The sequence below is a fragment of the Gymnoscopelus braueri genome (genome assembly GCF_963280865.1).
Source record: "Gymnoscopelus braueri genome assembly, chromosome: 3".
In the NCBI taxonomy this organism is placed as follows: domain Eukaryota; kingdom Metazoa; phylum Chordata; class Actinopteri; order Myctophiformes; family Myctophidae; genus Gymnoscopelus; species Gymnoscopelus braueri.
This window is the reverse complement of record NC_137612.1, coordinates 23,120,032-23,145,537: the sequence shown is the minus strand read 5'-3', so window position 1 is coordinate 23,145,537 and position 25,506 is coordinate 23,120,032. Positions and strand designations below refer to the sequence as shown.

Below are 25,506 nucleotides of genomic sequence, written 5' to 3'. Positions count from 1 at the left end.
ACCATGCCACCAGCTGCCAACCCTCTTTATATAAGGGCTCTCAATCACCCCCTACCCAGAATAATCTGTATCAAGCCTCTTGAATAACTCTTAGTGTATGCAACCTTGTTTTACACAACCAAAATTACATTGATTGTTGCCGTTTGGCAACATTGATTTGAAACCTCCACATTTTGGACGGTCTTTATTTGCGATTATGCAATGTCACCAAATCCAACAATGGCGATGATAAAGCTGTCCAGTCTTTTATTTTTTATGAATGTTTAAGCCAGTAAAATGTGTGCCGTTTAAATATCTCATTCAAAGAGGACTGGCTGCAGTTAATGGCACAATTATTTTAATTCAGAATTAAATCAATCTGATTGGCATTAAAAGTATGGACCTGCGTCAAATGCTTGCCATCACACAACTGTATGAGAATACACTTCTCCTGCAATTATTAAACGGGAGAATGCAATTCAGATGCTCCCAGAATCTAGTAAACATCAAGTATTTGGAAAAAAGCACTGGGTAATTGGATAAATGTACCTTTACCTCTCCACCTCTAGGAAACTCGGGGGAAGACTGTTTTGACTGATGAAATGCAGTAGCATTAAAACGTTGGTTGTGATGCATATAAAATATTTAAAAGACAATCTGTGTGCATAGTGCCGCTCTCAGGGTTAGTTCTTTTAAGTGTTTGACAACTTTTCATCTGTTGAACGGGTTATAAAACATTTATTATACCAACCCTTCAAAAATAATGAGAATCATTTGAGTCGGTTGCGTGACATTTGTGAGACATTTGAATTCTGATTGGGCTTGAAATCAGTAAAAATGGTTAAACCACAGAACTTTCTGTATCAGAGAATAACATAAAACGTGCCGTCTCACAGATTATTCAAATTTCACACTTTTTGTGGTGAAAATTAAAGCCGCATTTGTAACTTTTGTCATACCCGAGATTCAAACCCAGGTCTCCTGCATGATACCACATTTCTACCGCACGTCCAAGAAGAGAGGCCATCCTCACTTTGCCTGGGGAATTATTGCATTTCTGAGCTTCCAGCAGTACCATTTGTCAACCAGTATGTTTCCTATCCAACTTCAAGGACTACATTCCTCAATGGCAGATGTACTAGTTATCCTGTATGAACATACAGACGGTTAAAATAAAGTATTTATTAAAATAAGCAACCGATTTCATAAGGTTGCATAACATTTTGTAAGGTTACCCGAGCGAACAGACCTATATAATTGTCTTTGTGATGAAGAGGGAATTTTATTTACCGTTGATGTTTTCATTCAGCTTTTCAAATGCCTTACATCATAATTTGGATGAGACGCATAAGTCTGAGTTCACTCAGTTTATTTCTCAAAAACAATCATGTAAAATAAAATGTAGTAGACCTACAACAAAGAAGCAAAACATACTGACAGAATATTGTCAAATAAAGCATGTTCTTTCTTTTCACATTGAACAGTATGTCTAAAAAACAAAATCTCAATAAGTCTCAAATTGGAAGTAGAAAAAAAAAAAAGGTAAAAATCTGACTTGTATGAACGGGTTCTGAAAATGAATTGGTGAAATAAATACAGAAACAGTTGAAGGAATGCCACAACGATGGCATAACTACATCAATGACTGTGCATCAAAGTTAGAAAATCTGGCATTTCAACCCTCCCAAAAAAAAATGATTTCTTGTTATGGTGACTGACAGCAGATGTCCTCCAGAGGCAATTACTGTTCATGATGGCATCCAAAAGAACACGGAGTAAGCTGTTGGATCTTATCTGTCTGGTCGCATCATGCCAGGCCTGACTGGCATCATCATGGGTCTGGGAGGGCCCATCATGTGTGGGGGCCTCATCATCGGCATGTGCCCTCCCATTGGCGGCCTCATACCTGGATGATTGAAGTTGGAGAAATACAAATTGTTCTCAGCATTATTATGGCTTAAACGGTACATAACTGAGCACAAAGTATATTTTTTCATTTCATTGGTGTTAACATGAAATTCCTGTAAACATTAACATCATCATCAGTTTGCTTAACCCATCAAGACCGGGGACGCATCTCTGTAATTTTAGAATTCTTTGGCTATTCAATAGCAGATATACAAGCTCACGGTGCCGCGCTATGAGCTTGTACATCTGCTATTTTTGAGGAAAGAAATCGTGAAAACATGTGCAAATCTTTGAATACGTATTTACACTTTTAACTCAAATCTTTGCTTCTGGGGGTCCCTGGAACATTTTTTTTTAGATGGGGGTCCGTGGCTATATAATACACATAATTTTGGGGGTCCTTGACATGAAAAGTTTTTAGAACCACGGATAGTCGGATATATATAGCAACATGCCTTTTTCTTTTTAGAAGACATTGTTGAATCCCCAGAAGCAAAGATTTAAGTAAAAATGTTCACTTTAAAAAATATATATATATATAAAAATAAAACATATCTGACCCATCTGACCCGGTCCAGGCATCATTCCAGGCATCATTCCATGAGGTGGAGGTCCCATCATGGGCATAGGAGGACCTCCCATCGGGGGTGTTGGCAGCATTCCTGGACGTGGAGGAGCACCTGTGGGTCAAAGTTCAGTTTGTAGAAATCAGTTACGTGTTGAAACAAAACACACTTTTAAAATCGATTACAGGGGAGAGAGGCCGACTTTTCGGCGTACACTGCACTGGAAGAGAGCCAAAGCTGTGGGAGGACACACTCACCTGGGGGAGGGGCACCGGGGAACGGTGTGGGAGGAATCTTTCCCTGCTGGAAAGCTGCCGCTGTGGAGGGAAACAAAGGGAAAGCATTAATAGGGAAAATAATACGACACAATAAAGAAAACAACATCAGAAGATGCATCATCCAAGTACAGGAAAGCATGGATGTGTTATGTACTGTAGGTGGGGCAAATACTTGACCTTTACAGGGGGTCACTATTATTATCACTATTCATTATTTAACTTTATGCCCTTGTGTTAATGCGTTTCTCATTTCTTAATAGGAAAGCAAGCCAGTCATAAATCTCTCTGTCTGTGCCTTCCCTGCGACATGCTGGCTATCGTTTAAATTGTTACAATTACATACACACCTGCTGACAAAGACATATTGCACTACCTTCATGGCCCACATAACATGTAAACCTTCATAATATTTAAATTGCCTTGCGGGTGGATGGTGGGTGTCACAAAAAGGTGGATGATGGGCATCACAAACGTAACATGCCCATATATGGAGCATCACAAATGTAACATGCCCATCTTTCTGGACCACTTTACACTAGATTTTCAGGCGGTGTAGCTGTACTAAATCTAGTACATTAAATATTGCAGAAGCAGTGACATATTGCACATCCCTTATGGCCAATATATTACAAATTGGTGTTGAGGAGCTTAATGGACATAGGCAGAAATTAATCTTAGGTCCCGTTTAGACTGGCAGCCAAATCCAGCCAAAATCAGATTTTTGATATATCCAGATTGGAATCCGATTTGTTTTATGAAGTCTGACTCTGAACAGAAAAAGGTCACAGGGAATCTGATTTTTACAAATCTGACTTGACACATTCAGAGGTGGTTTGAAATTAGATTAAAATCTAATTTCTAAAGATGCGTCTCAGTCTGAAAGCTCTAACGGTTAGAGCGTTCAGACTGAGACTGTTAGAGTCTAACCTGATCTAACCACCCAAGTCGAATATCAAACTATCCAAAACGCCACTTGCAACGCGACCCAAGCGACACTGACGTCATTAGAGAGCGCGATAATTGATTTTAATCTGTGAGTGCGAGGGGTAATCATAATGAAAACAAAACAATAGGGGTATTATTTTACGGAAGAAATGGTGAGTTGAGATGTCCATTTTTCACCGTTTCCATGCATGTACTTGTCTTTGCTTTTTCTGTTGTTGTTGCTGGTCTGTTATGTTGCGTTTCTTGAACGTAAGTAAGCGACTAGCCTACGTCATGACGTTGTAGTCGCACAGGGCGGCTCTGGGTTGACATTGTTTAAATCAGACTCTGAACACACAGATCCGATCTGATCACTTGCAAATAACGGTGTCAACAGTCGGTCCTAAAGATCGGATTTGAGAAATAAATCGGATTTGACTGCAGTCTAAACAGGGCCTTAATGTTTCAGCTTGCACTTGGGGACCAAATGACTTCTGCCAGAGGGTAAAAGCTGGAGCTTGTGGGTCGGGTCAGACATTTTTTTGTGCTCGTCTGAGTGAGGGCAGACTGCTCATAAATCGTCTGGAACGACGGGTGGTTTTTGACCCCCACAATTTTCAGAGCAGCAGTCTGTACCAGACGGGTGATTTGTGTCTTCAGCTGCACTGTCAGTTTACCGCACCATGCCGTTATGCTCTCTAGGAGTGCATGAGTTCATATCAACATGAACATCTCTAAAATACACCCCAAGTCTGTGTAAAAAGTACAGTTGCTGTTGTTTGGACTAGAGACTGTCAACATTTCCAGCTGAGCACATTGTCAGTGTGCACACCAAGATATTTGTAAGAAGTTAAGAACAGACCCAAGTGATGGCAGCTCTGTTGATCAATACTGGCCTGAGGTCACCAGTAGAATCAGAATCAGAATCAGTATCGTTATCTACTCCTGTATAAAGAACTGAAGTATACCAGTAGTGTTATCTACTGCATAGCACAGATGTGGGCAACCATGTCTTTTTGATGGACCAGTCAATCAGATTTGGATATTGATATTGAGTCCATTCAAACTGTCTGAAACAATAACACTCAGCCTTGGTGGTTTGAATGTGAAACACAATGAATCATAGCCAGCAACGGAACTGCAACTCATCCCTTTGCTGCTGGGGGAAAAATGTCTGCGGCTTCCTCAAATATTTTTCAACGGCGTGTTGAAATTAAAACAGGGTTACTAAGGGAAGAACCCTACTAAATAATGACCAAATAGCATTATAACCCTGAATACAAACATGCCATCAGGTTGATCATGCCTGATCATCATGGAAATATAGTGAACCAGAATCAATTTTGTTTGCTAACAACTTCCAAGGAACTTGGTGTTGGTTTTACATGTAGACAATGACACAGTATTGAAAAATTAACCGTGGCATATTTGTCTTACTCGTTTTATCAATGAGGCTCTGGGCTTGCTCTTCCATCCATTTCTGATAGTAGTCTTTCACATTTTCTTTATGTTTTCGACCACTGCAGTGGGTCTTCCTCACTGATGGCTAGAAGAGAGACAGAATAAGAATGAGGCTTCTTAATAGATGATCCAGGGTTCCCACACATTTTTAACCCATTCAATCTGTGTCATTTTAGATTTTTAGCTATAACCATTATTTTATACTTTGGGCTATTCAAAAATAGCAGATCTACAAGCTCAAAGCGCGGCACTCCGTGCCGTGCTATGAGCTTGTAGCCGTGCTATGAGCTTGTATATCTGCTATTTTTGAATAGCCAAGGAAATCTAAAGTGGCAAATATGCGTTCCTGGATTGATATGGGATAACAATACATTTTCTAAACTTTTACATACCTTTTCCAAAGTATTTTACCCTATTTCCAGGCCTATAGCAATCATAATGGTGCACTAATGAGGCTTTTACACATGTGTGCCATCAATGCAAGACAAGACAAGCAAAGGTGTCACGTGACGTATCACGTGACGTTGATACTCAACAAAGTATCACGGTGCAACGTGTTAGCTTGTAGATCTATTAGTTTTGTCACGTAACGTCCTGTATACATTAAGCCACAAGTATTTCACATGGTTTTGGGACATGTCTTCTATGAACAAAATCAAAAGCCAAAAACTAATATGTATATATAATAGGTGTATCCAAACATTTTCGAAAATATTTGAATTTCAAAATATTTCCAGGAATTTCATGACTGTGGGAAGTGAACCCTAGGCTTAGATCATAATATAATTCATATGATCTCTTCTATGCCACCCTATTTTATTGTATTAAACATGTGTAAAGATGTAAATAAATCTTACCGAATCATGTGTAAGGTAGGTGTCACAGTAGTCACAATAAAATCTGTGGAAATATTCACGGTTAAGACAAGTTAAGTTACACATTGAGCGTACCACAAACACATTGTTATTAAATAGTCGATTGATTTGTATAGCATGTGGAACTATGGTGTTTAGATTTCAGCCAAGAAGCTAAATCGACTGCTGCTAGAAATTTAGATGGATTTATCACAGGCATGTACAGATCCATTTTGAAAGAAGACATAATAATAACATCAACAGACACACTGTCCAAGGCCTATTTCCTTCCTTGTTGATATGAAGTTATTCTTGCCAGAGCCAATAATCTATGCATTTATCAGACGCTCTTATCCTGAGCATTGTACACATGTTTATTGAACTACAGTGAATACACAGGTACTAATCACATACATAAGAGTGCAGAGACAGAGGACCGTGTAGGGCCTCTAGAGCAGTGGTTCTCAAAGAGGGGTCCGGGGACCCCCAGGGGTCCTTGAGGTGGTTCCAGGAGGTCCCCAGCTAAATGACTGGAAACTCTGAGACTTGCACAAATGGAACCAAATGGACCCAAATGGACCCTTAGGGTCCATTTGGTTCCATTTGTGCACTCTCAGCGTTATGTGGGTTGTGTGTGTGGCCTACAATGCATAGTAAACTGGGGGTCCTTGAAATGAATACGTTTGAGAATCACTGCTCTAGAGACTAGGACACAAGGGTAATCAATGACCCTAGCATCTATCTAAATAGCATGTTATCTAAATCACATTCTTCTTAACATTTGTGGTCGAAAAAACAAACAAACCTAGCAATCAAAAAGCACGAGGACAATAAGTGACCAATAGACAACACTTTTAAAGTAGAGTGCTCCAAGGAAAGCAATGGGGGACGTCTTTACTTCACCGTTTCCCAAACACTGGATCGGGGCCCATTTGTGGATCGCAGACACATTTTTATGGATCACGAGTAAATATCCCCTTTATGGTTTTATTTCCCACATTTTATTTTTAATTATTATTTCAAAAACATTTCCCATTTTTTTCCATGAATTATAAACAAATTCAACGATTTTTCTATCATTCTAAAACAGAAAACAAACGTTTAAGAAGTAGTGAGAATAGCCGATCTACAAGCTCACAATCGCAACGCGTTGTGAGCTTGTAGATCTGCTATTTTCACTAGCTTGGGTCCCATGGCATGGGGAAACATCACATTTCTCTTTTGGGTCTCGAGCTAAAAAGTTTGGGAACCAGTGTCTTTAGCAGGCAGCTAATGTGAGATACAAACCAACATTCCATTCCATTCATTCGATTCATTCTATCCCAGCAAATAGACGGATCCAAACCAATAACCCCAAAAAACGCTCGGGTACTAATAACATAACTATCTTATTACATTTTACAATTCCTTGGATACCTACGACAAGTAAAAGTGCACGAAAAACGTATTAATCTAGTGCGGGACGCCAGGGAGGTTAGATGGATAGACAATAACACAATGTTTGTACTTACTTCGGCATGTTTCCCTTGGTAATGTAATGGTAGCATAAAAAAACCTGCTGCTCCTACGAAAGCGCGGTTCCGGTGTGTTGCAAATAATCCTCCCCGACTAGGATTTAGGCTTGGGCATTGTTTAGTTCCGCCCCGCAATGTAAATGTCTCTCGCAAATTTGAGGTCAAATGAACCGTTATTAAGTGCTACCTACATAAATAATGTAATTTGTCATTTATTTGACTGTAGGTGGGATTATTTTACTGTGCAATGTATCTTTTTTCACTTTAATGCTCTAAAAGAGCACTCACAGGTGGCTGCAATAATAGTGCAATTTGTAACTGGCCCCTTTTTAAAAAGTCTAAGCTTATCACCCCCCCCCCCCCCCCCCACAACTATTTACTGTACATATATTTGTTTCATTATATACTACTCGTTTATATGATGTTTTGTATATTATTGTTTCGATGAATTGAATTCACAGGAACACAATGGAAACAAGCCATAGGCTTTCTAGTAGTCTCGCGTAGCCAGACAACTATTCCACAATCTCAGAATGCATTTGAAAATTGTACCTCTGTGTTTTTTTCAAACTGTTAATAAAGTATTCAATCAATCAATCAATCAATCAATCAACCAACCAATCAATCAAAAACAACACCCAAACAAACATTGCATTACGTTTGTCGTACGCAATCCAATCTAACATATTTATTGACAGACAATACATATTTTAGTATCAGCTTGTGTATGTTTTTAACGTAGTAGTCAAAACGCATGTAACGCGAGGTTGAGGTTACAACATGCAACCGCATGTAACTTTTCATTCATTGCTAACCAATGAAAACGCGGATTCCAATAGCAACAGATGACGAAAGGGTCACGTGGTGACGTCGTTTTTGATTTGTCTTTAGGTCGAATGTTCCTCTCTATCGCCCCATGGTCTGCAGGGACGATCATCTCTGGTTGGTCAATTGGTCGTTAAGGCAACCGCTTGTTTTAGATAGTCAATTATAGTAGTTTACGCAGCTCCCCCTCTCACATAGAATCAAGCAAGTAAACGCAGTGGTGGAAAGTAACTAAGTACATTTACTCAAGTACTGTACTTAAGTATAATTTTGATGTACTTTAGATTTACTGGAGTATTTCCAATGTTCAGTACTTTTACTTCTACTGCACTACATCTTTTTTACTTTTTGTACACTACAATTATTTGAAAACTTGAGTTACTTATTATTACAAAACATACATTATTTAACCCAACCCCATACATTTCGGCCATTTGAAAATAGCAGATCCACAAGCTCACAGAACTTGTAGGTCTGCTATTTTCAAAAGATTTTATACATTAAAAAAACCTGTGGACATTCTGCATAATGAGTACTTTCTACTTTTGGTACTTTAAGTACATTTTGATGCTAATAATAATAACAGTAAGCCTACATTTTGAATTTCCGGACCTTTACTAGTATTAGTAGTAGTAGTATTTCTACATTGCAGTATTGATACTTTTACTTAAGTAAAAAAAAAATTGAGTACTTTTTCCACCACTGCATAGTAGATTTGTTACACATTTTGACCATGATAGTGGTATCCCCCCCTGGCGTCACTGGTTGCTAATAACAGCCAACTATCAAACAGCCAATCACAGCGGACCCCGTCTCTCCGACGGATGGGACGTAGACTCGTACCCATGCGTATTGCGCTTGTTGTTGTTGGGTTAATGGTTGTTATGGCTGGACGACAAGGCCTCGGCGTCGGACTAAATTGAGCTCCTCGCTCCCCTATCCGTGTGGACCGCACGGGACACGGGACAGCACCGCCTGCCATGGAGCAGGGCATGGAAATGGACGTTGACGCGGAGCTCATGCAGAGGTTCAGCTGCATGGGCACCGAGGACAAGGACGTCCTCATCTCGGAGTTCCAGAGGCTGCTGGGCTTCCAGCTCAACCCGGCGGGCTGCGCCTTCTTCCTGGACATGACCAACTGGTGAGGCCGGGGATGAGGAGCGGGGCCCTGTTAGCAGCGTTGCCAGGTTTTGCGAGAGAAACAAGCAATGAAAACAAGCCCAAAAGACGCGAGCCCCGTCGCCCTTTAGACATATTATAGTCTACGTTATCAATTTGAAAATAGCCGATCTACAGGTTCACAACGCGTTGCATCGCGAATCGTTGTGAGCTTGTAGATCTGTTTTTTTCCCAAAAAAACATATTGAAGAAAATGTTGTAAATGTGGAATATTTTTTGAAACATTTTAACACAAATATTGTATGGATGGGGGGGGGGGAGGTCCCTGCCATACAATATTTCGGAAGCATTAGGAATACATTAGGAAGCAAGACCAAATAAGCGAGCCCCAAAAACCGCAAATTGACAATATTTACAGAAAAACAAGCCCAAAGTCGCTTATAATAAGCGGACATGGCAACACTGCCTGTTAGCCACTAGCCAGCAACACAAAGCTAACTCCAGACATCCATCCATCTGTCCCGCCGCCAACAACATAGACTTAGAACTAAAGCTAAAGTAGATCTAGTGTCAGGTCAGTGTCGTTGATGCACGTCAACGACATTTGTTTTATTCATGGAATGACAAGTTAAGGTGAATCTGGCGTGGGGGCGAAAGTGAAACTGCAAAGTTTGTCCTCCTTTGGCTGTGAGAGCTTGAAATGCAACAAAAACTAACACACACAGGAGAGCTAACTTAACCAGCTAGCTGACGTAAACAAGAGGAGCTACCAATGTAGATGATGTGCCATCTTGCACAATAGAATGCAAGCAATAGTAATCATTCATCTAAGCTGGTATAAACTATGGTGCTCCAAAAGACAACAGCAATCAACCAGGGTGATGACATAACCAGAGTCGTGATCTTTGGACAGCTCATAGAAAGTCACGATTTTGCGGGTCCATTATCAGTTATCATCAAATACATGATCAATGGCTGAAACCAAACAGTGGTCAGTCTGGTCACATGTGTCAATTTCATAATAGCTCTCTCTCCCCTGCCACAGGACCTCAATGGAAATAAGCCCTGGGCTTTTTTGGGTTATCCTTTTAGCATCCTTTTGTATAAATCTAGTACAACTCTGTACTAGCCTTGGATCAAGACTATCATAGATGTATTTTATCGAGTCTGACTTTTACTTTCGTATTGTAAATAAATACGATATAAAAGTCAGACTCGATAAAATACATCTATGATAGTCTTGATCCAAGACTACCAGTACACTGTACCTTTTTTGCAAATTGTTAATCAATCATTCAATCAATCAATCAATCAATCAATGCCCTTCAATGACTGGTTCTGTTCAGTACCACACAACTCATCTGCTCTTTTCTTTTTTGTATCGGAACAGGAACCTCCAAGCTGCTATTGGAGCATATTATGACTTTGAAAGTCCCAATGTAAATGCGCCATCCATGTCCTTCGTTGAGGATGTGACGATCGGTGAAGGGGAGTCCGTACCCCCAGATACACAGTTCACAAAGACCTGGAGGATACAAAACACAGGTGGGGCGCCTCGTCTTCTTTCTGCAACCTTTTACACTGCACTGTCTGGTTCTCAATGTGGATTCCGAGTTAAATTAACACATTTTTCATTGTAGAGTGAGGTCCCAGAGATAAAAAGATGGCCTAATGTATATCAAACTAGGGGTCCTTGAATTAAAAAAACGTTGAGAATTACAGCAACAACATTCTGAATAATATTGTGTATGTGGTGCTTGCATGCAGTTATGGGATTGATTTGTTTTTGACCTGTGTCTTAACTGCACTATATTTCAGGTGCTGAATCCTGGCCACCTGGGGTTTCTCTGAAGTACATTGGAGGAGACCAGTTTGGCCATGTGAACATGGTCATGGTGAAGTCTCTGGACCCGCAGGAGATCTCAGACGTGAGCGTGCAGATGCGTAGTCCCACAGCTCCGGGCATGTACCAGGGCCAGTGGAGAATGTGTACAGCCACCGGATTATTTTACGGAGGTAAGACATCAGCAAGGACTATGCCAAATTGCCAATAATAAAGATAATAAAGAATATGCCGGCAAAGTCACAATTAACATGCACTTAGCTACTTCTGTTCAGGGTTGAAAAGAAACAGAAAATCATATTAATTTGACTAATCAAATAATAAGCGTTCTATTACACAAAATTATATGTACATTAACAGTACATACAATTGTTAAGTGTTCTTTCTAAAATAAATCAAATATGTAGTATTTGCTCTAAATGCACATTTACCATATTTCTTTTTTTACTTGAAAGCCTTTTCACTTTATGGTTGCCAAATAAATCCATAGATGAACTGCGTAATAATGAAAAGGAAATCAACAGATTAATCAACTATTAAAATAATTGTTGGTTGGGGCGTCTCCCCACCACTGTGGAGACTGGGTTTCAAATTCTCCATGGTGCATCCGGCTTGGCCTGGCACGCCAATAAACACAACTAATTGTGTTCATGGGCAGGGGAGGGTGATCTCTATCACTGCATAGGCTTGTCACGATGGCAAATTTAATTTGACGATTAATTGTCACTTAAATAATTGCGATTTAAGGATTTCATTGTGTTTGGCATTGAACATTGGAACATAGAATAAAAATTACATATTGGGCAGATATGACAAATAACTTAAATATACAGAGAAATAGTTGGCATAATTCATCATTTTATACATGTAAAAATAAAATAGCAGACATAGCTTGTAGACGAATATGCAAAAATATTTGATTATCTCAAATATTTGCGATTAGACGATTATGTAATAATTGTTACAGGCTTATCACTGTATCACATTAGCGACTCCTACTGTCGGTTGGAGTGCCTGCTCAGTAGGACGCAGAACTGGGTTTGATAACGTGATCCTCTAAACACGTTACACCCTCCCGGTGAAACGCTTCACTGTCGGGTGAAAAGAAGCACCCGGCGACTCCATGTGTATCGGAGGAGACAAATGGTTGACTACACCCTCCACAAGACCAACAGTAGGGGTTGGCTGTGACTGGGACACACATTTGGCATAACGAGTAAATTTGAAGGGGTAAAATTGGTTGCTTATTGTTGCCTAGGTGGTAAATTTGAATGGAACTATCAATAGCCAGCCAACATAACGTTACTGAAAGTAAAAATCTTACAGATTTATTAGTTTGATCTAGGGGTCTGCGATATAACGATAAAGATCGGTGAACGCCTTTTCAGAGAGATCATATAGGTCGTGATACAGCGAGTGCACATTCTATGAGTCGCAGTTCTATACCTTAATTTATACTTCTGTAGTACGGTGGTGTCATTCGCCAAAAAGAACAGATCTACAAGCTAACAAAGATTCGCGGCTCGATGCGTTGTTAGCTTGAAGATCTATTATTTTTGCTCACGCATGCTTCAATCGGCCGCTCCCCCTTTTTAGCAAGCTGTTTTTGCAGTGCACGCAGTAGCAAGCACTGAGCAGACAGAGACACACACACGGAGGAGCTTCTTGTTCCCTCGGCCTATGGAACTGGTTTGTACTTTGGATATTCCAAAACCGACACGGTGCAAACTAAAGTTATTTGCAACTGTAACCTTTAACCAAACCCAGCATAAAGAGTGCACATGGACGGACATGCACTACCTCAGGTATCGATCAAAAACAACCATTCGCACCTCGCTTACAAAAGCGTGTCAACAGCGTGAATTAACATAGGAATGACCGACCTGGCTGGATGCATATCAATGGTCCATTGTGTGACCTGCTAAGTAGTTACTGTAGATGTATAGGCTACTGTCAGATGTTCTGTCCGAAGCAGTCAAAAGAGAACGTTACAGTACTAACTCGCCGTTGAGCAGCCTACACTGAATGTCACATGATCGAACAGCAGGATAGATTAGAATAGATTATCTATCTATCAGCAGCATAAAAATGAATAGATTATCTATCTATCTATCAGCAGCATAAAAACAAATAGATTATCAATCTATCAGCAGCATAAAAACAAATAGATTATCTATATCTATTAGCAGTGACACAAATTGGAATTGTGAAAATAATTGTGATATATTTTGACATATCGCCCACCCATAGTTTGATCCCAAATAAACACCAGAAGAAGAAAAGCTGACTGTTGTTTCGTTGTATTTTGTTGAACAAACCGGTCTTTCACTATTATGTTTTCTAATGCCTAACAGTGGAACAGGCTATATCTCCCAAACGTGTGCATGCGCACATATACGTCTTGTGTTGGTACGTCAAGTGAACATCTTTGCGCTTGCAACTTCTATATAATGCTGGAGTATTTGGGCCTTGTTTTAACAGCACCAAGCGCACACTGCACTCACTGTCATTGAGAAAGGATAGGCTCTGTAGTCTGTGCATAACTGTAGTTCCCTTTTCCAGAAGGTGGCATAAACATTTCCTGTTCCGGGGTCTGTTTCTCATAGCTTCATTTGATTGGCTCAGCAGTAGATTTGTACCAGAAACACATATAAGGTGTCATGTATTTTTCCAGTGCTGCTGCTGAGCCAATCAATTGAAGCCATGAGAAACTGACACGAAACGGGAATTGTTGATGCCACCTTCCGGTAAAAGGAACTACAGTTATGCACAGTGTCCATTGGATGTGCTTGGACACTCCAGGCAGAACGCTCCTGAAAGGTAGCTACCATGCTTCAAAATAATCCATCAGACCTAAGAACTTTCTTCTAATGGCCTGACAGAACAAATGTCTGACAGACAAGTGTCCCTTCATATTGCCAACTGAACAGTTTTTTTTTTGTTCTCAGAAGAACTAGTCTGTGTCTCAAGCGGACTGAAGCATTGTGTACTTACTATCCATATCAGCGTGGTTATTTTAATACCTGGATATCATTCTGATTAACTGTGGGACATTTGTCACAGAGGTATGGAGGTTTTGCTATTTCGTGCAACAGTTTGTGTTTATGCATTGTCACTAGAGGGATTTCAGAGGTGTCTGTAGAGACTATCGCTGCTTTCACTGCCGGGCAGAATAGCCTGGGCTAAATACGAAAACAAAATGTATGTATATCGAGCCCACCCAACTTCTGACCAATCACACTGTCCGAACCCATCCAAACAGTTTGGACAGTGAAGACATCTAGGTGTGCAGTAGCGTCCACTGAATGTTCTGAGACATAAGAAGTTCTTATTGACGTCATTCATTTTGTAGTTATAACCTACCCTATCCGAACTAGTTCGGATGTGGGACGGTAAGCATGTAGCCCTCTTAAGAATGCTACCCAAATAATATTTTGTATAATCAGTTGGGCTGTCCTGAAACGCCTTTTTATTTGTATTTTTTACAAATAGCTGTATACTTGACTACTTGTTCTAAATCAAATCAATGCTGTTTTGGGCGAGATTACTCTCTCCAAAAGCCAGCACTCGTCTTTTTGCTAAATGTAGTAAGTTGCGTCTTGAGAGCCAATCCTGCCTTACCCGAAAATGGAATTGATCTTTATAGATACTTCACCTATACGCCCCTCCCCCCAATAAAAAAGAGAACTGCCAAAAAAATACGAACAGAAATCATTTTTTAAATGTTACTTTATTTCTTATAGAAACGCATAGATGATCAAATACACATTGCACTGGCATCTTGACTGTAGGAGGAAGTAAAAGTCGTTAGTTGCACCAACATTGTTCTTGTGAAGCACTTTAGCTCTTGAAGGTGAAGCATTTATAAGTCCATTTAGCCAAAGGGCACAACTACCTGCTGAACGAGTATCTAAATTTTCGGATATTTGGGACCAGCCTTAGTAATCTGAGATCAGATGTATTATTTACCATCTCCTTTAACTTCTTTTCCATGTATTACACTATTGCAGTCTCACCAATTATTTCCAATTAATCTTTTGTCCAAATCCAACAGCATCTGTGGCTAATAAACTATGCCTACTTCACGTTCTTGTATGTTTTCTTTTTTTCCCTTTTCTTTATATATGTATATATTTTTTACTACTTGTAATTGGAGATGGTCATGGCGAACACTGGTTACATGCAAGTGTCAGTACTGACCCAGAAGAACAACTTAGTAATAGGATGCTGCTAAAGACTTTCTCTTTAGTTCATGCATTTTGCATTATATATAAACTTCTATTTCAGAGCTCAGTAAGCGTTTCAACTAGGCTTATCAGCATATGACCCGTACATCTACATTGCCTTTTATGGTGTTGACAGGGCATGTAATATGCAAATAAACATAAACAGGCACACATCCAGTTTAGGAACAATTTGCATTCATCATCTGGTACACCTGGGGCACACACGAAACGTTTTATGAATCCTACGTGTTTTTTGTTGGCTCTTTTCTCAATAAGAAAAGTAAGAAGAATTTAAGAAAGGTATTTGGACTGAAGCCCATTGAGTTTTGTTTCTTGATTGTTTTGAACACAGACTGACAAATGACTGTTGTTCACATGTTCTAAAACTTCTCATATCTTCTTGATATTTTGTCACACACAATTGGTAAGTCTACCTAATTACAATAAATATAATTAACTAACTTTATTTTGGCTGTAATCTGTTTTATCTTCTCATTCGTGGCTATCAACTCCTCCAGTTCTTGGGGACTCCTAGTTCTTCTGGTTTTGGACCAGGAAGTTGTGCTCCCTCCCTTGTGTGGGCTAGAAAGCCAGCACTATCAAGGGTCCCTGCAGTCTGGAGTTAATATAGTTGGCTTACGGTCCCTCTACATTTCTCCCCGATAGATGTGATCTGGGTGATTCTGAGCGTGGAGGTCGGAGGTCTCCTTGGTGTGACCCAGCAGCTGTCCTCCTTTGAGACGGAGTTCAACACGCAGCCCCACCGCAACGTGCAGGGAGACTTCAACCCCTTCGCCTCGCCGCAGAAGAACAAGCTCGATGCCACAGACAGCGGCTTGAAAGACCCTGGAGGAGCCTGGGAAGGCACGCCGGAGCCAATCCAACAAGATCAAAATGGACTGTCACACAGTGCTGTAAATAGGGCATCAAATGGCCTCCAAACCAATCTGTCAGTAGTCACGTACAGTCAGGTATGTATGCATGTTTTCACAAAATGCTGATTCACTTTGACTGAAAGTTAAATGTATCAATTGGGTGCTTATCCAAACTCATTGCTTCACTTTAGGTAAAAGTAAAGTGGTGAGAGAGAGGGCTGTTATTAAAAGTTCACCGGTTAGATCCCTTCAAAAGCCAGTCATCAGCCAAATTAATGAAATGGTAGCACTGCCGATCACATGGCTTCTGTAAGAGAAATCGCACTGTTTTTACCCTCAAATTCTGCATTCTTTGAAAACACAGATGAAAATCAAATAGGGGCGAGTCCCTATTTGATTTTCATCTGTGTTTTCAAAGAAAATAATTTGTGAAATAATGAAAGACGGAGGTCAATTCAATGACATTGACTGTGGCATTCTAGGTGCAAATGTTGAGAAACTTTCAAAAACTGGTGGACAAATGCATTCAAGTCACTCAGTGTTTGAGCCATCATAGACAGGCTTTAGGGGTTCAGGGTTGCTGGTTGTAGTTCGACTTGATGGCTGCTGTAGTTGGAATACTAAACAATAGATAAATCTGTCCTAGGAGAATTCTACAGGATCATCATTATGTATCGAAAGCCAATTGTGGACTTTACCAGTTACCATTCACAATGTGGTAATGTTGGGAGGTTCAATGGGACTTTTAGGCTAAAACCTGCAAGACCAGATAGTTCTCTGGCAAGGCTTTTGTTCCAGTCAACTATGAGGGACATTGTTGCAATTAAATTACCCGGGAAACACCTTTTTCTAGCATGATCAAAGGTCCTTTAACCCATCTAGTTCAAAGGTTAGTCTGCTGTTAGTTTCCGCCCACTAGAACGGTTCACATTATATACACTGAGAGTCATTTTGAAACTAGAATATCTGTCCTTAATCTTGACATTTTAGAAATGGCTTTCAAAATGGAAATGTACAGGAAGAGAATTCAGACTGTTCCAGACACTCTTTCATGGCAGTGAATGGTGACACACAATATTCTCAACAAAGTTTGTGACATGATCCTATAATAATGTTTTGTTTTGGGGTGTATTTAGGTAGGAATGTGACAATTATGTTGACTCAACTACTGCTCCAATTAACCCAAAAAGTAGAAATGGAAAAATCTCTTGTATTTAAAAGTTTTTAATTGTCTATACAATAACGTCATAAAAACGTAACTCTTTTCCAAAATAGCAATTCAAAATGTTAAAAATAAAAAACTAGCTACTGTTTTCCTAATAATATAGGGTGCATGTCTGTTTGTGTGCGCACTGCAGGAGTTTCATTTCCTCAAGTTGTGGGCTGGCAACTTCACATAGGAGTGTTGTGTGGGATGATTTTGACAAACTAATCATATGGATCCATCCTACCTGAAAGCCCGCCCCCATAACTCCAACAGTCATTAATTATAACTTCAAATTAACTTTATTATCAGACATGATTATAACTTTATAATAACGCCCACTGCTCCTAATAGTTACGAATACGATTGGTAAATGCAGCACACACATGTCACATATATTAAATGTACATGTTTTTTGTTAACACATTGTGTGCCAGAGGTTTATTAAAATAGGGTACGTTCAGTGCCTGCATATCTTCCATCCACTTACTTTGATATGTTTCGTGCTGTAGAAGCCCTGACGCGGAAGTGCATGTAAACAAAGCGTGCGTGCGAGACGGCGGAGGGTCCCGACTAACGCCTGGAGCAATAATATTTCTAACGCGATCCTCCATTGCAGAGTGATCGCCGATCGAAAACGGCTCACTTCCACCACGGAGATATTAAGCTTTTAGTCATGGAGTTAACATTGGAGCGGCCGACCGGAAGGATTTTTGACATGGATCCACATCCGGCCTCTCCTTCTCAGAGACTCCTTGGATGATCCCAAAGTTTCGTTAGAGCGCCCCACGTGGGCCCCACGTATTAAAAAAAAGGGCCAAAAACGGTCCGGACCGTTTATGGCACATGACTCATGGATTCTCAAAAACGGTCCGGACCGTTTATGGCACTCAATGTGTTAAAAGGTTAAAGCCAGGGCCGGTGTCAAACCCTTGTTACTGAACAAACACTCTATACCAATGAGTACTACCAGAATATAAAGCAACACTTATTTTTACAAAAAAAATATCACTTACCCTACCCTTTTTAAATAAAGCCTCTTTTACCATTAGGGTTGTGACATAAATTCTTAACATGATGGGGGGGATACTTCTTTGCAAAAAATCATCACACTAAAGTGGATTGACTGGTTGGTTTAAAGGTTCTGACTCATCGTCTTCGACTTAATCGACTAGCAAAATACTGACTTGTTCACATCCCTAGTATTTGCTGACATATATGCTGTTCCACTTTTCCTTAATTTCTTCATGCACATGTGAAGTGACTTTTATTATTATTATTATTTTTATTTGTATCACTTTATGTGTATCATGTCTATGCAAGGTGTGGTTGCAAGGCATTTAACCCCTGCGGGGCAATGTATTAATAGTGTCCGCTGTTCCGAATAGTTAGGATTGGTAAATGCAAAGCACAAATTTCTCGTATATGCAAATGTTCAGTGACAAAAATCAGTGACAGTGACAAAAAAAAGGAATGGCTACTGGGGACTAAATTAATATATTCATCCCCATCATTCCTATCATAGTTTAGGCTTTATTCGTCATTTGGGTAAGGGTTATTTTCCTGTCACTTCTGCCTGACTTGTTATTCTGGTTATACTGGATTGTTCACAAATAGTGAAGCCTGATTCATAGTTTGTCGCACAACGGTGTTGTGCATTGAAAACTGCCAAACTACAATCTTCGATACTCAATGACAAATTGTATATCTATATTCTGTGGTACCATAACAGCAGTTTCCTTAGTGTGGTCTTTACAGGTGCTGGTTAAAGCAATATAATACATTCAAGAAGAAAACATTCAACTGAAAGGCTTGAGACAGATGTTGAAAGGCATTCCATGGCTTTAATTTCCTTTTCAGTTCCTTACGTTGGCGAGTGCTTTTGTTATGGGATACCTGTATCTACGCAAAAAGGTGTACTCGCATCTCTCAAACCCGTTTTAAATAGGTAGTTTTCTTTAACCTGAATGCTATCGTTCTATTGTGAGGACGACATCCCAATGCGTTCTGTCGTCTCGAGTGCTTCCTCTCAAAGGCACTGGGAAAAACTCTGCCGGCCTGTGTTGAGTTAAATATTGTCCCTGGCTCCAGTCAAATTCATTGTTTAAGAGAGACTTTCCCCAGTGGTGATGGATCCACTACTACACCTTTGTGGACCTCCATTCTTTGTTCTGACTTCACCAGCTAGTCGTAACACCAGCAATGCTTTGTTTTCACTTGTATGAATACAAAAAGTCACTTCGCTAAGTACATAAAGCAGTGTAGTAATTTGAAACTTGCGTGTTCCCAGCAGTATCACTCAGTGAGGCTTTAGGCCATTTTCATTTGATCTTTTCCCCAATTGTTTTCAGTTCAGTGAACTGTGGCATAACTGTCCTCCTCATCATATAACTGCAAGCAATGAATTAATTAATAAATACACTTTTTTTAATTGTTAACAAACACTTATTACTCTCCTGACAAAGAAATTGGTGTGAGACAATTTATACCAAAAACAATATTATATTTTACTTGGGACAGTATACATGGACGTACAGGTCTCATAGAGTGCAACGTAACATTGCATGCCATGCATTGTGATGACGCCATGCATTGTGCGAAAATCCATAAGCGTTATGTCTGTTTTTCTCTAAAGATGGCAGCACATCTAGCATCTAATCTGGTGCGCCGCCTTCTTCAAATAACTATATTGACATTGTCAAGTAGTCAATTACCTGATTCCACGGAATCAGGTAATTGGCAGGGATACCATGGAAGAGCAGGGAAGAGCAGGGATACCACTTCAGATCAACTTGAAAGTTTATTGTCACACCCCAGGTTTACAGACGGGTGTAGAAGAGAACAATTAAATATAGGTGTGTACAGTAAAGATGAGGCAGATTACCTCAGTCTCTTATGCAAGTAAGAGACGTCCTGTTAGATGGGAGTATATTCAGTCATGTATATTCAGTCATCATACAATACTGTATATGACTGAATCAATTTATGTATATTATACATACATTGATATAATGCCAGTGTGACAGCCTGTGTTGCCAAGACTGACATGGCGACAGGCCTCAGCACCTGTTCAGCAGCCTCACAGCCTGGCTATAGAAACTATCCCTTATTATCGTCGTTCTGTTTTTGATACAGCGGTATCGCCGGTATCGCCTATCGCAAGTTATTAACTATTTAAAAAAGAAAAAATGTTTAAAAGAGCAAAATTGCAATCCCCCCAAATCAATTATTTTAGTTAAAATTGATTATCAGTTATTTTTCATAATAGATTAAGTTGATTACATTTGATTTACTGTTACACCCCTACACTCACTTCTTCGCTGCTTCCTGCAGTCAACAATCAGCTCCTTGGTCTTGTTGACATGAGTGTGAGGTTGTTCTCATGACACCATTGTGATGTGCTAGTTATATTGTACTAACCACTTAAACCCCCATATGGGTAACCGGAGTCCCTCAGGGCTCAATACTAGTGTATTTTCTGTTTTCTGTTATTGTGGGGAAAGCTTTAGCTGAAAATAGCCAAGCTCACAATGTGACGTAACGTGTCACGTTTTGAGCTTGTCGATCTGCCATTTTCAGCGAAAGCTATCCCCACAATACCGATGCTGGGGTTCAAGTGGTTAACACAACTCTACCATACAGATGGGTTAGAATAAAGTTTTAATTAGTTGAAAAGACTCCTAAATTGTAACTTTAAACTAGACAGCTAGTAGTGCTAGTGCATGTGTCGTCTCTAAGGTATTTAGTACAGTACTTTTTTTATTTCATTCATTCATTATCACATTGACCGCCAGAGGTTAATCTCATAATGTACTCACCAGTGCCAACGTTTTATTGTTGTTTTTTGTTTTTTTCAGGTCGCCATAGGCCCCGTTAAAATCCTTTAGATTGCGCGATCCACTGTTTGTAAACAACGGGCACATGTCCTGGTGTCTACTCGTCGAGACCGCGTGTCAAACGGAGCCGCCATGTTTGAGTTCTGATCGTTTATGTTAACATGGGAAATGCGAGGATGAAAAACTACATGTTTACAGGGGCTTTTACAGGGGTTTTTGTGTACGACTTAGAATGGAGACAGACGGGAAACAAAAAACGAGATCGCACTTCCGGTCGACATCGGGTGGTGTTACACTGAAAATGGTCCCCCTAGAAAATTGAAAAAAAAAAAATTGAAAAAAAAAGGAAAAAGCACCACAGCCCGTAGGCTACGGGATCGGCGCTTAACCGTTGGATTTAACGGCCCGTAGAACTACGGGCCCGGCGGTAAATGTGTTAAGAGCAGAGAAACAACTGTAGTATGCAGAGGAAGCAATGGACAATTGATATGCATCTAGGCTTATTCCTATGTTAATTCACTAGGTGTGAGTCGGGAGCCTTTGAAAACTTTGTTGAGGTGTGAATTTAAAGTAGTTTTAAATCTATGCGTGTGCCTGCGCGTGCTCCTGGTCAAATTGGTTCATGCACGGCGTGCAAGGCCGTCCTGTGAGCATTGCACCTCTGAGGGGAAGGAATTGCCCATTTAATCTGTCTTTATATCAAATACGTTCCCTCTTTTTCTTTCCAGTTTCATGGACCCTATCCGTTTGGACAGAGCTAGAACGACAAAAACCCCCAATGCCCTCCCCTGCCACTCAGCCCGGGGAGTCTGTGAAATGCAGGGGAGTCTGAAGTGGGGGGGTGGATGGGGGTGGGGTGGGAGGGGCTGTTGTTTTATATTGACTTTCGACAACCCTCTCTCGCTCTGTCTCCCCCGGCCTTGTGACCCTCAAACCCCCCTCTCCCACCCCTCCACACACAGACACACAAACTATGGCGAGGACACAGAACGGACTACATTCGCTCCCACGAAACGTCCTCTGCCCGGCACCAAACACCCCGGATACGCATGTGTGAATGCTTCATTTTAAAGAGTGCTATAAATCCTTACAAAAAATAAAATAAATGTTAGATGGCTATTTTTTTTTCCCGCTGTCAAACACACCGAACTGGAGGCGAATATCCACCCTAGAAAAAACAACTTGCATACGCAACTTTTATTTCCGCGATCTCGGACAGCTGAATACTCCTGAGCATGAGCAACACTCTCTCCAGAGTTCCTACACAGGTTTGGAAATTAAAGCTAAAATGATGCAAATGAAGTGGATAATTCCAAGCTCTGGAGAAGTGTTAGAAATGTACCAAATCCATGTACAATTTTGAAAAGAAGTTATTCGGTCATGATGGCTGCATGGCTGCACATACTAGAGTGCTTCTTTTTTTTTGTCCTAACAAAGAATCTTTTGCTTACACAGTGATTTGGCTTACTTGACCTTTTATAGTCCAGCTACTATCGACATATCAAATCAGTCACCAGCCAATGCTATCGACTATTCAAGACGTGATCTAGAAACCCTAGTCTAGGAATCCTGTCTTTCCCCAAAGATCAAACACAGCGATGCCGATGTTGTCAAGTAACGTCATCTGGAGGTGCTCTGCTGTCCCTGTGTGAGGCTTTTACTTTGGGGTGGATTTTCCACTTTAACCACTTATTCAGAAATCTTTAAAAAAATAGCCGATCTAAAAGCTCACAATGCACATTGTGAGCTTGTATATTCGCTGTTTTTGTGAACTCTTTAAAATGTATTGGTTTGAATATTTTCACCCATAATGACATGCCCAAAATGGGGATGCCAGGTTGAATGAAAGTGGTTAAATAGTTGGCCTGATGAACTTCGCAAAAGGAATGTTTGTGTTGTGAGTGTGAGCAAGAGAGGTGTGAGGGAGTTGAACAAGCCATCTGAGTCTTCTTCCGCCTGGTGTATGATTATTTAGTTTTATGAATGACTGTCTAGATGTAACTCAAAACGTGCGTGTGCTTGTACGTGTGAGTGTGCATGTGTGGTCTGGCTTCCTGTCGATTTAAATTGACATGGTGTATGTATACTACTTGGGTAAGGGTGTCATGTCTCCACACATATGAAGTGAGAGCAGTATTATTTTCAGTTTAATGATATGGAACCATCTGATTCACCAATTGCCCCAGTTGGTATATTGCCATATGCCTCTTAAGTGTGAAAATAAATACCGGTAAGTAAATAAAAACTCCCCATACAGCCAGCAGATGGTGCTAATAATCAAGTTACTAAATCAGACATCACCCCCCCTCCCCTCCCCCATACCATCCTCGATACTATATAATGTGGTGTGTTTGTGTTCTGTTCTTGGAAACGCTGCCTGAATGTTAGGTTTGATCGGTTTTGTGTCGATATTATGAATACAGAAATTGCAGATGTTTCGCTACTGCTATTTGCACAATGCTGTACACCACTTATGATGTTTAAAAGTGGTAACCTAAAAAAAGTGATGCCAGCATTTTCCAGAGAGTTTGAGCGCCTATTTTTTTTTGTGTATCTCTCTTTTTATTTTCTGCACCAGAGTACCAAAGTTATTTGAAAACCATTTGGGGATGTTTTGATTTTTCACATAAATTGACGCAAATTCCTGCAGAAAAATAATTCACATGGGTGACATTGTGAAATTAATTGTGATGGAAATGAAGATCAGTCATGTTCTTGTTTACACATTTGGGATACATGTGTTTGAGGATGAACTAACTAATTACTCTCATCGGAATTTCAATGTATTTTCGGCATCAATGTACAATAGAAATGTGTGTTGATTGGCCTCAATAGGGCTGTTGTGGAATCCATTTTTTTTTATTATCAGGTAATCTAATTTGCCAGATCAATATGAAAGGGAATTGTGTTTATGTCCAGGTCATGTTCGGCATCGAATTCTCCTGATGTCTGATTGGGATCATCACCATACAGTAAATTAGTTATTTCTGGCTAGAGTTATCTGCCCCCCGCACCCAACACACCCCTGTGTTAAACCACTGAAACCCTATACTTAGATGTCCGTATTCCCAAGGACTCTAAACTAGGCCCCCTCCTAGCCGAAAATAGCCAATTATAAGTTGCACTGCGACGAGTTGTGAGCTTGTATATTGACTATTCTCTGCAAATGTTCCCCCCAGATTAGTGATGCTAGGGTTCAAGTGGTTTGGAAGTGTCACCAGCATCCTGCGCTTCACAACTGCTGTATTTGTTACCCGAAAGCCCTCTTCTTCCTCCCAAACAGTATACACTGTTCTGCCTTGCTTTATTTCTTTTAATAATGAAGAGTTACTGTCTTCTTTTTGTCTGTGTGCATACGTGCAGTAGCGCGTGTATGGGTGTCCGTATGTATGTGTGTACACAGGCCTGTGTGTGTGCGATGGAGAGGGAGTCCTTTGAATTTTGTTTTATTTTTATTCTGCTGGATTCATTGATTAGTTTGTGACTATGTGCAGGTTTGAAATGGGTGGCATGACGAGAATATGAGCTGAGAGTTTACATAGAGTCCGAAGATAGCACATTTATCTGAAGAGGAAATGTCCATTGAAAAAGCCTTTTTTTTCTCCTGTATGTATAAATAAAACATTTGTATGATTAAATTAACACTGAAACAATGTGTATGTGTGTAATATGGTCAGTCTTGAACAATGACTAATGGGAAGACAAGATTTGGTTATTATGACAAGTGTATGAGCAGGTAGAAATGTTTCCTTCTGTTATGAGACATTAGTGGGATTTTTCAACAAGGCCCACAATGTAGGTTACACTTAATAATAAAATGTAATTTATTGTTGATTTATTGTCTTGTTAACCACATAACATAGTTGACCGGAGTACCCCAGGGGTCTATTAGTCTCACTCCTGTTTTCTCTAGATATCTTTGCCGCAAACAGCCAATCTACAAGCTCACTACATGTGCTGTTGTGAGCTTGTAGATCTGCCATTTCCCCTGAATGTTCTCCTCAGAATAGGGACACTAAACTGACTGAAATGTAACAATGATACACAGAACATTAGGCAGCAATGCAGTGAAACCATTGTGGAAACATCTAATC

At 40.1% G+C, this 25,506-nt stretch overlaps 2 protein-coding genes across 2 annotated transcripts; one reads left to right on the top strand and one right to left on the bottom strand.

Annotated features, from left to right (window-relative positions):
- Positions 1 to 1,331: 1,331 nt before the first annotated feature.
- Positions 1,332 to 7,566, bottom strand: snrpc (small nuclear ribonucleoprotein polypeptide C). The gene is made up of 6 exons (XM_080422197.1): positions 7,482 to 7,566; positions 5,974 to 6,016; positions 5,093 to 5,201; positions 2,711 to 2,770; positions 2,448 to 2,567; positions 1,332 to 1,885 (listed from the first exon to the last, which is right to left on the bottom strand). The coding sequence occupies exons 1-6, from the start codon at positions 7,487 to 7,489 to the stop codon at positions 1,770 to 1,772; spliced, it is 456 nt and encodes a 151-aa protein (XP_080278323.1). The 5' UTR covers positions 7,490 to 7,566; the 3' UTR covers positions 1,332 to 1,769.
- Positions 7,567 to 9,160: 1,594 nt separating this feature from the next.
- On the top strand, positions 9,161 to 25,065 carry ilrun (inflammation and lipid regulator with UBA-like and NBR1-like domains). The gene is made up of 5 exons (XM_080422164.1): positions 9,161 to 9,450; positions 10,819 to 10,973; positions 11,247 to 11,444; positions 16,164 to 16,468; positions 22,141 to 25,065. Exons 1-5 carry the CDS (start codon positions 9,290 to 9,292, stop codon positions 22,171 to 22,173), a joined length of 852 nt encoding a protein of 283 aa, XP_080278290.1. The 5' UTR covers positions 9,161 to 9,289; the 3' UTR covers positions 22,174 to 25,065.
- The last annotated feature ends 441 nt before the right edge of the window (positions 25,066 to 25,506 follow it).

Excerpts from the sequence above, each read along its gene's own strand:
- snrpc (XM_080422197.1), bottom strand. Across the intron at positions 5,202-5,973 it reads CCTACCTTACACATGATTCG|CCATCAGTGAGGAAGACCCA; the intron begins GTAAGATTTATT and ends TCTCTCTTCTAG. Across the intron at positions 2,771-5,092 it reads GAGCCTCATTGATAAAACGA|CGGCAGCTTTCCAGCAGGGA; the intron begins GTAAGACAAATA and ends TTCCCTCCACAG.
- ilrun (XM_080422164.1), top strand. The coding sequence starts at position 9,290 with ATGGAGCAGGGCATGGAAATGGACGTTGACGCGGAGCTCATGCAGAGG. Across the intron at positions 11,445-16,163 it reads CACCGGATTATTTTACGGAG|ATGTGATCTGGGTGATTCTG; the intron begins GTAAGACATCAG and ends TCTCCCCGATAG. Across the intron at positions 16,469-22,140 it reads CAGTAGTCACGTACAGTCAG|TTTCATGGACCCTATCCGTT; the intron begins GTATGTATGCAT and ends TTTTCTTTCCAG.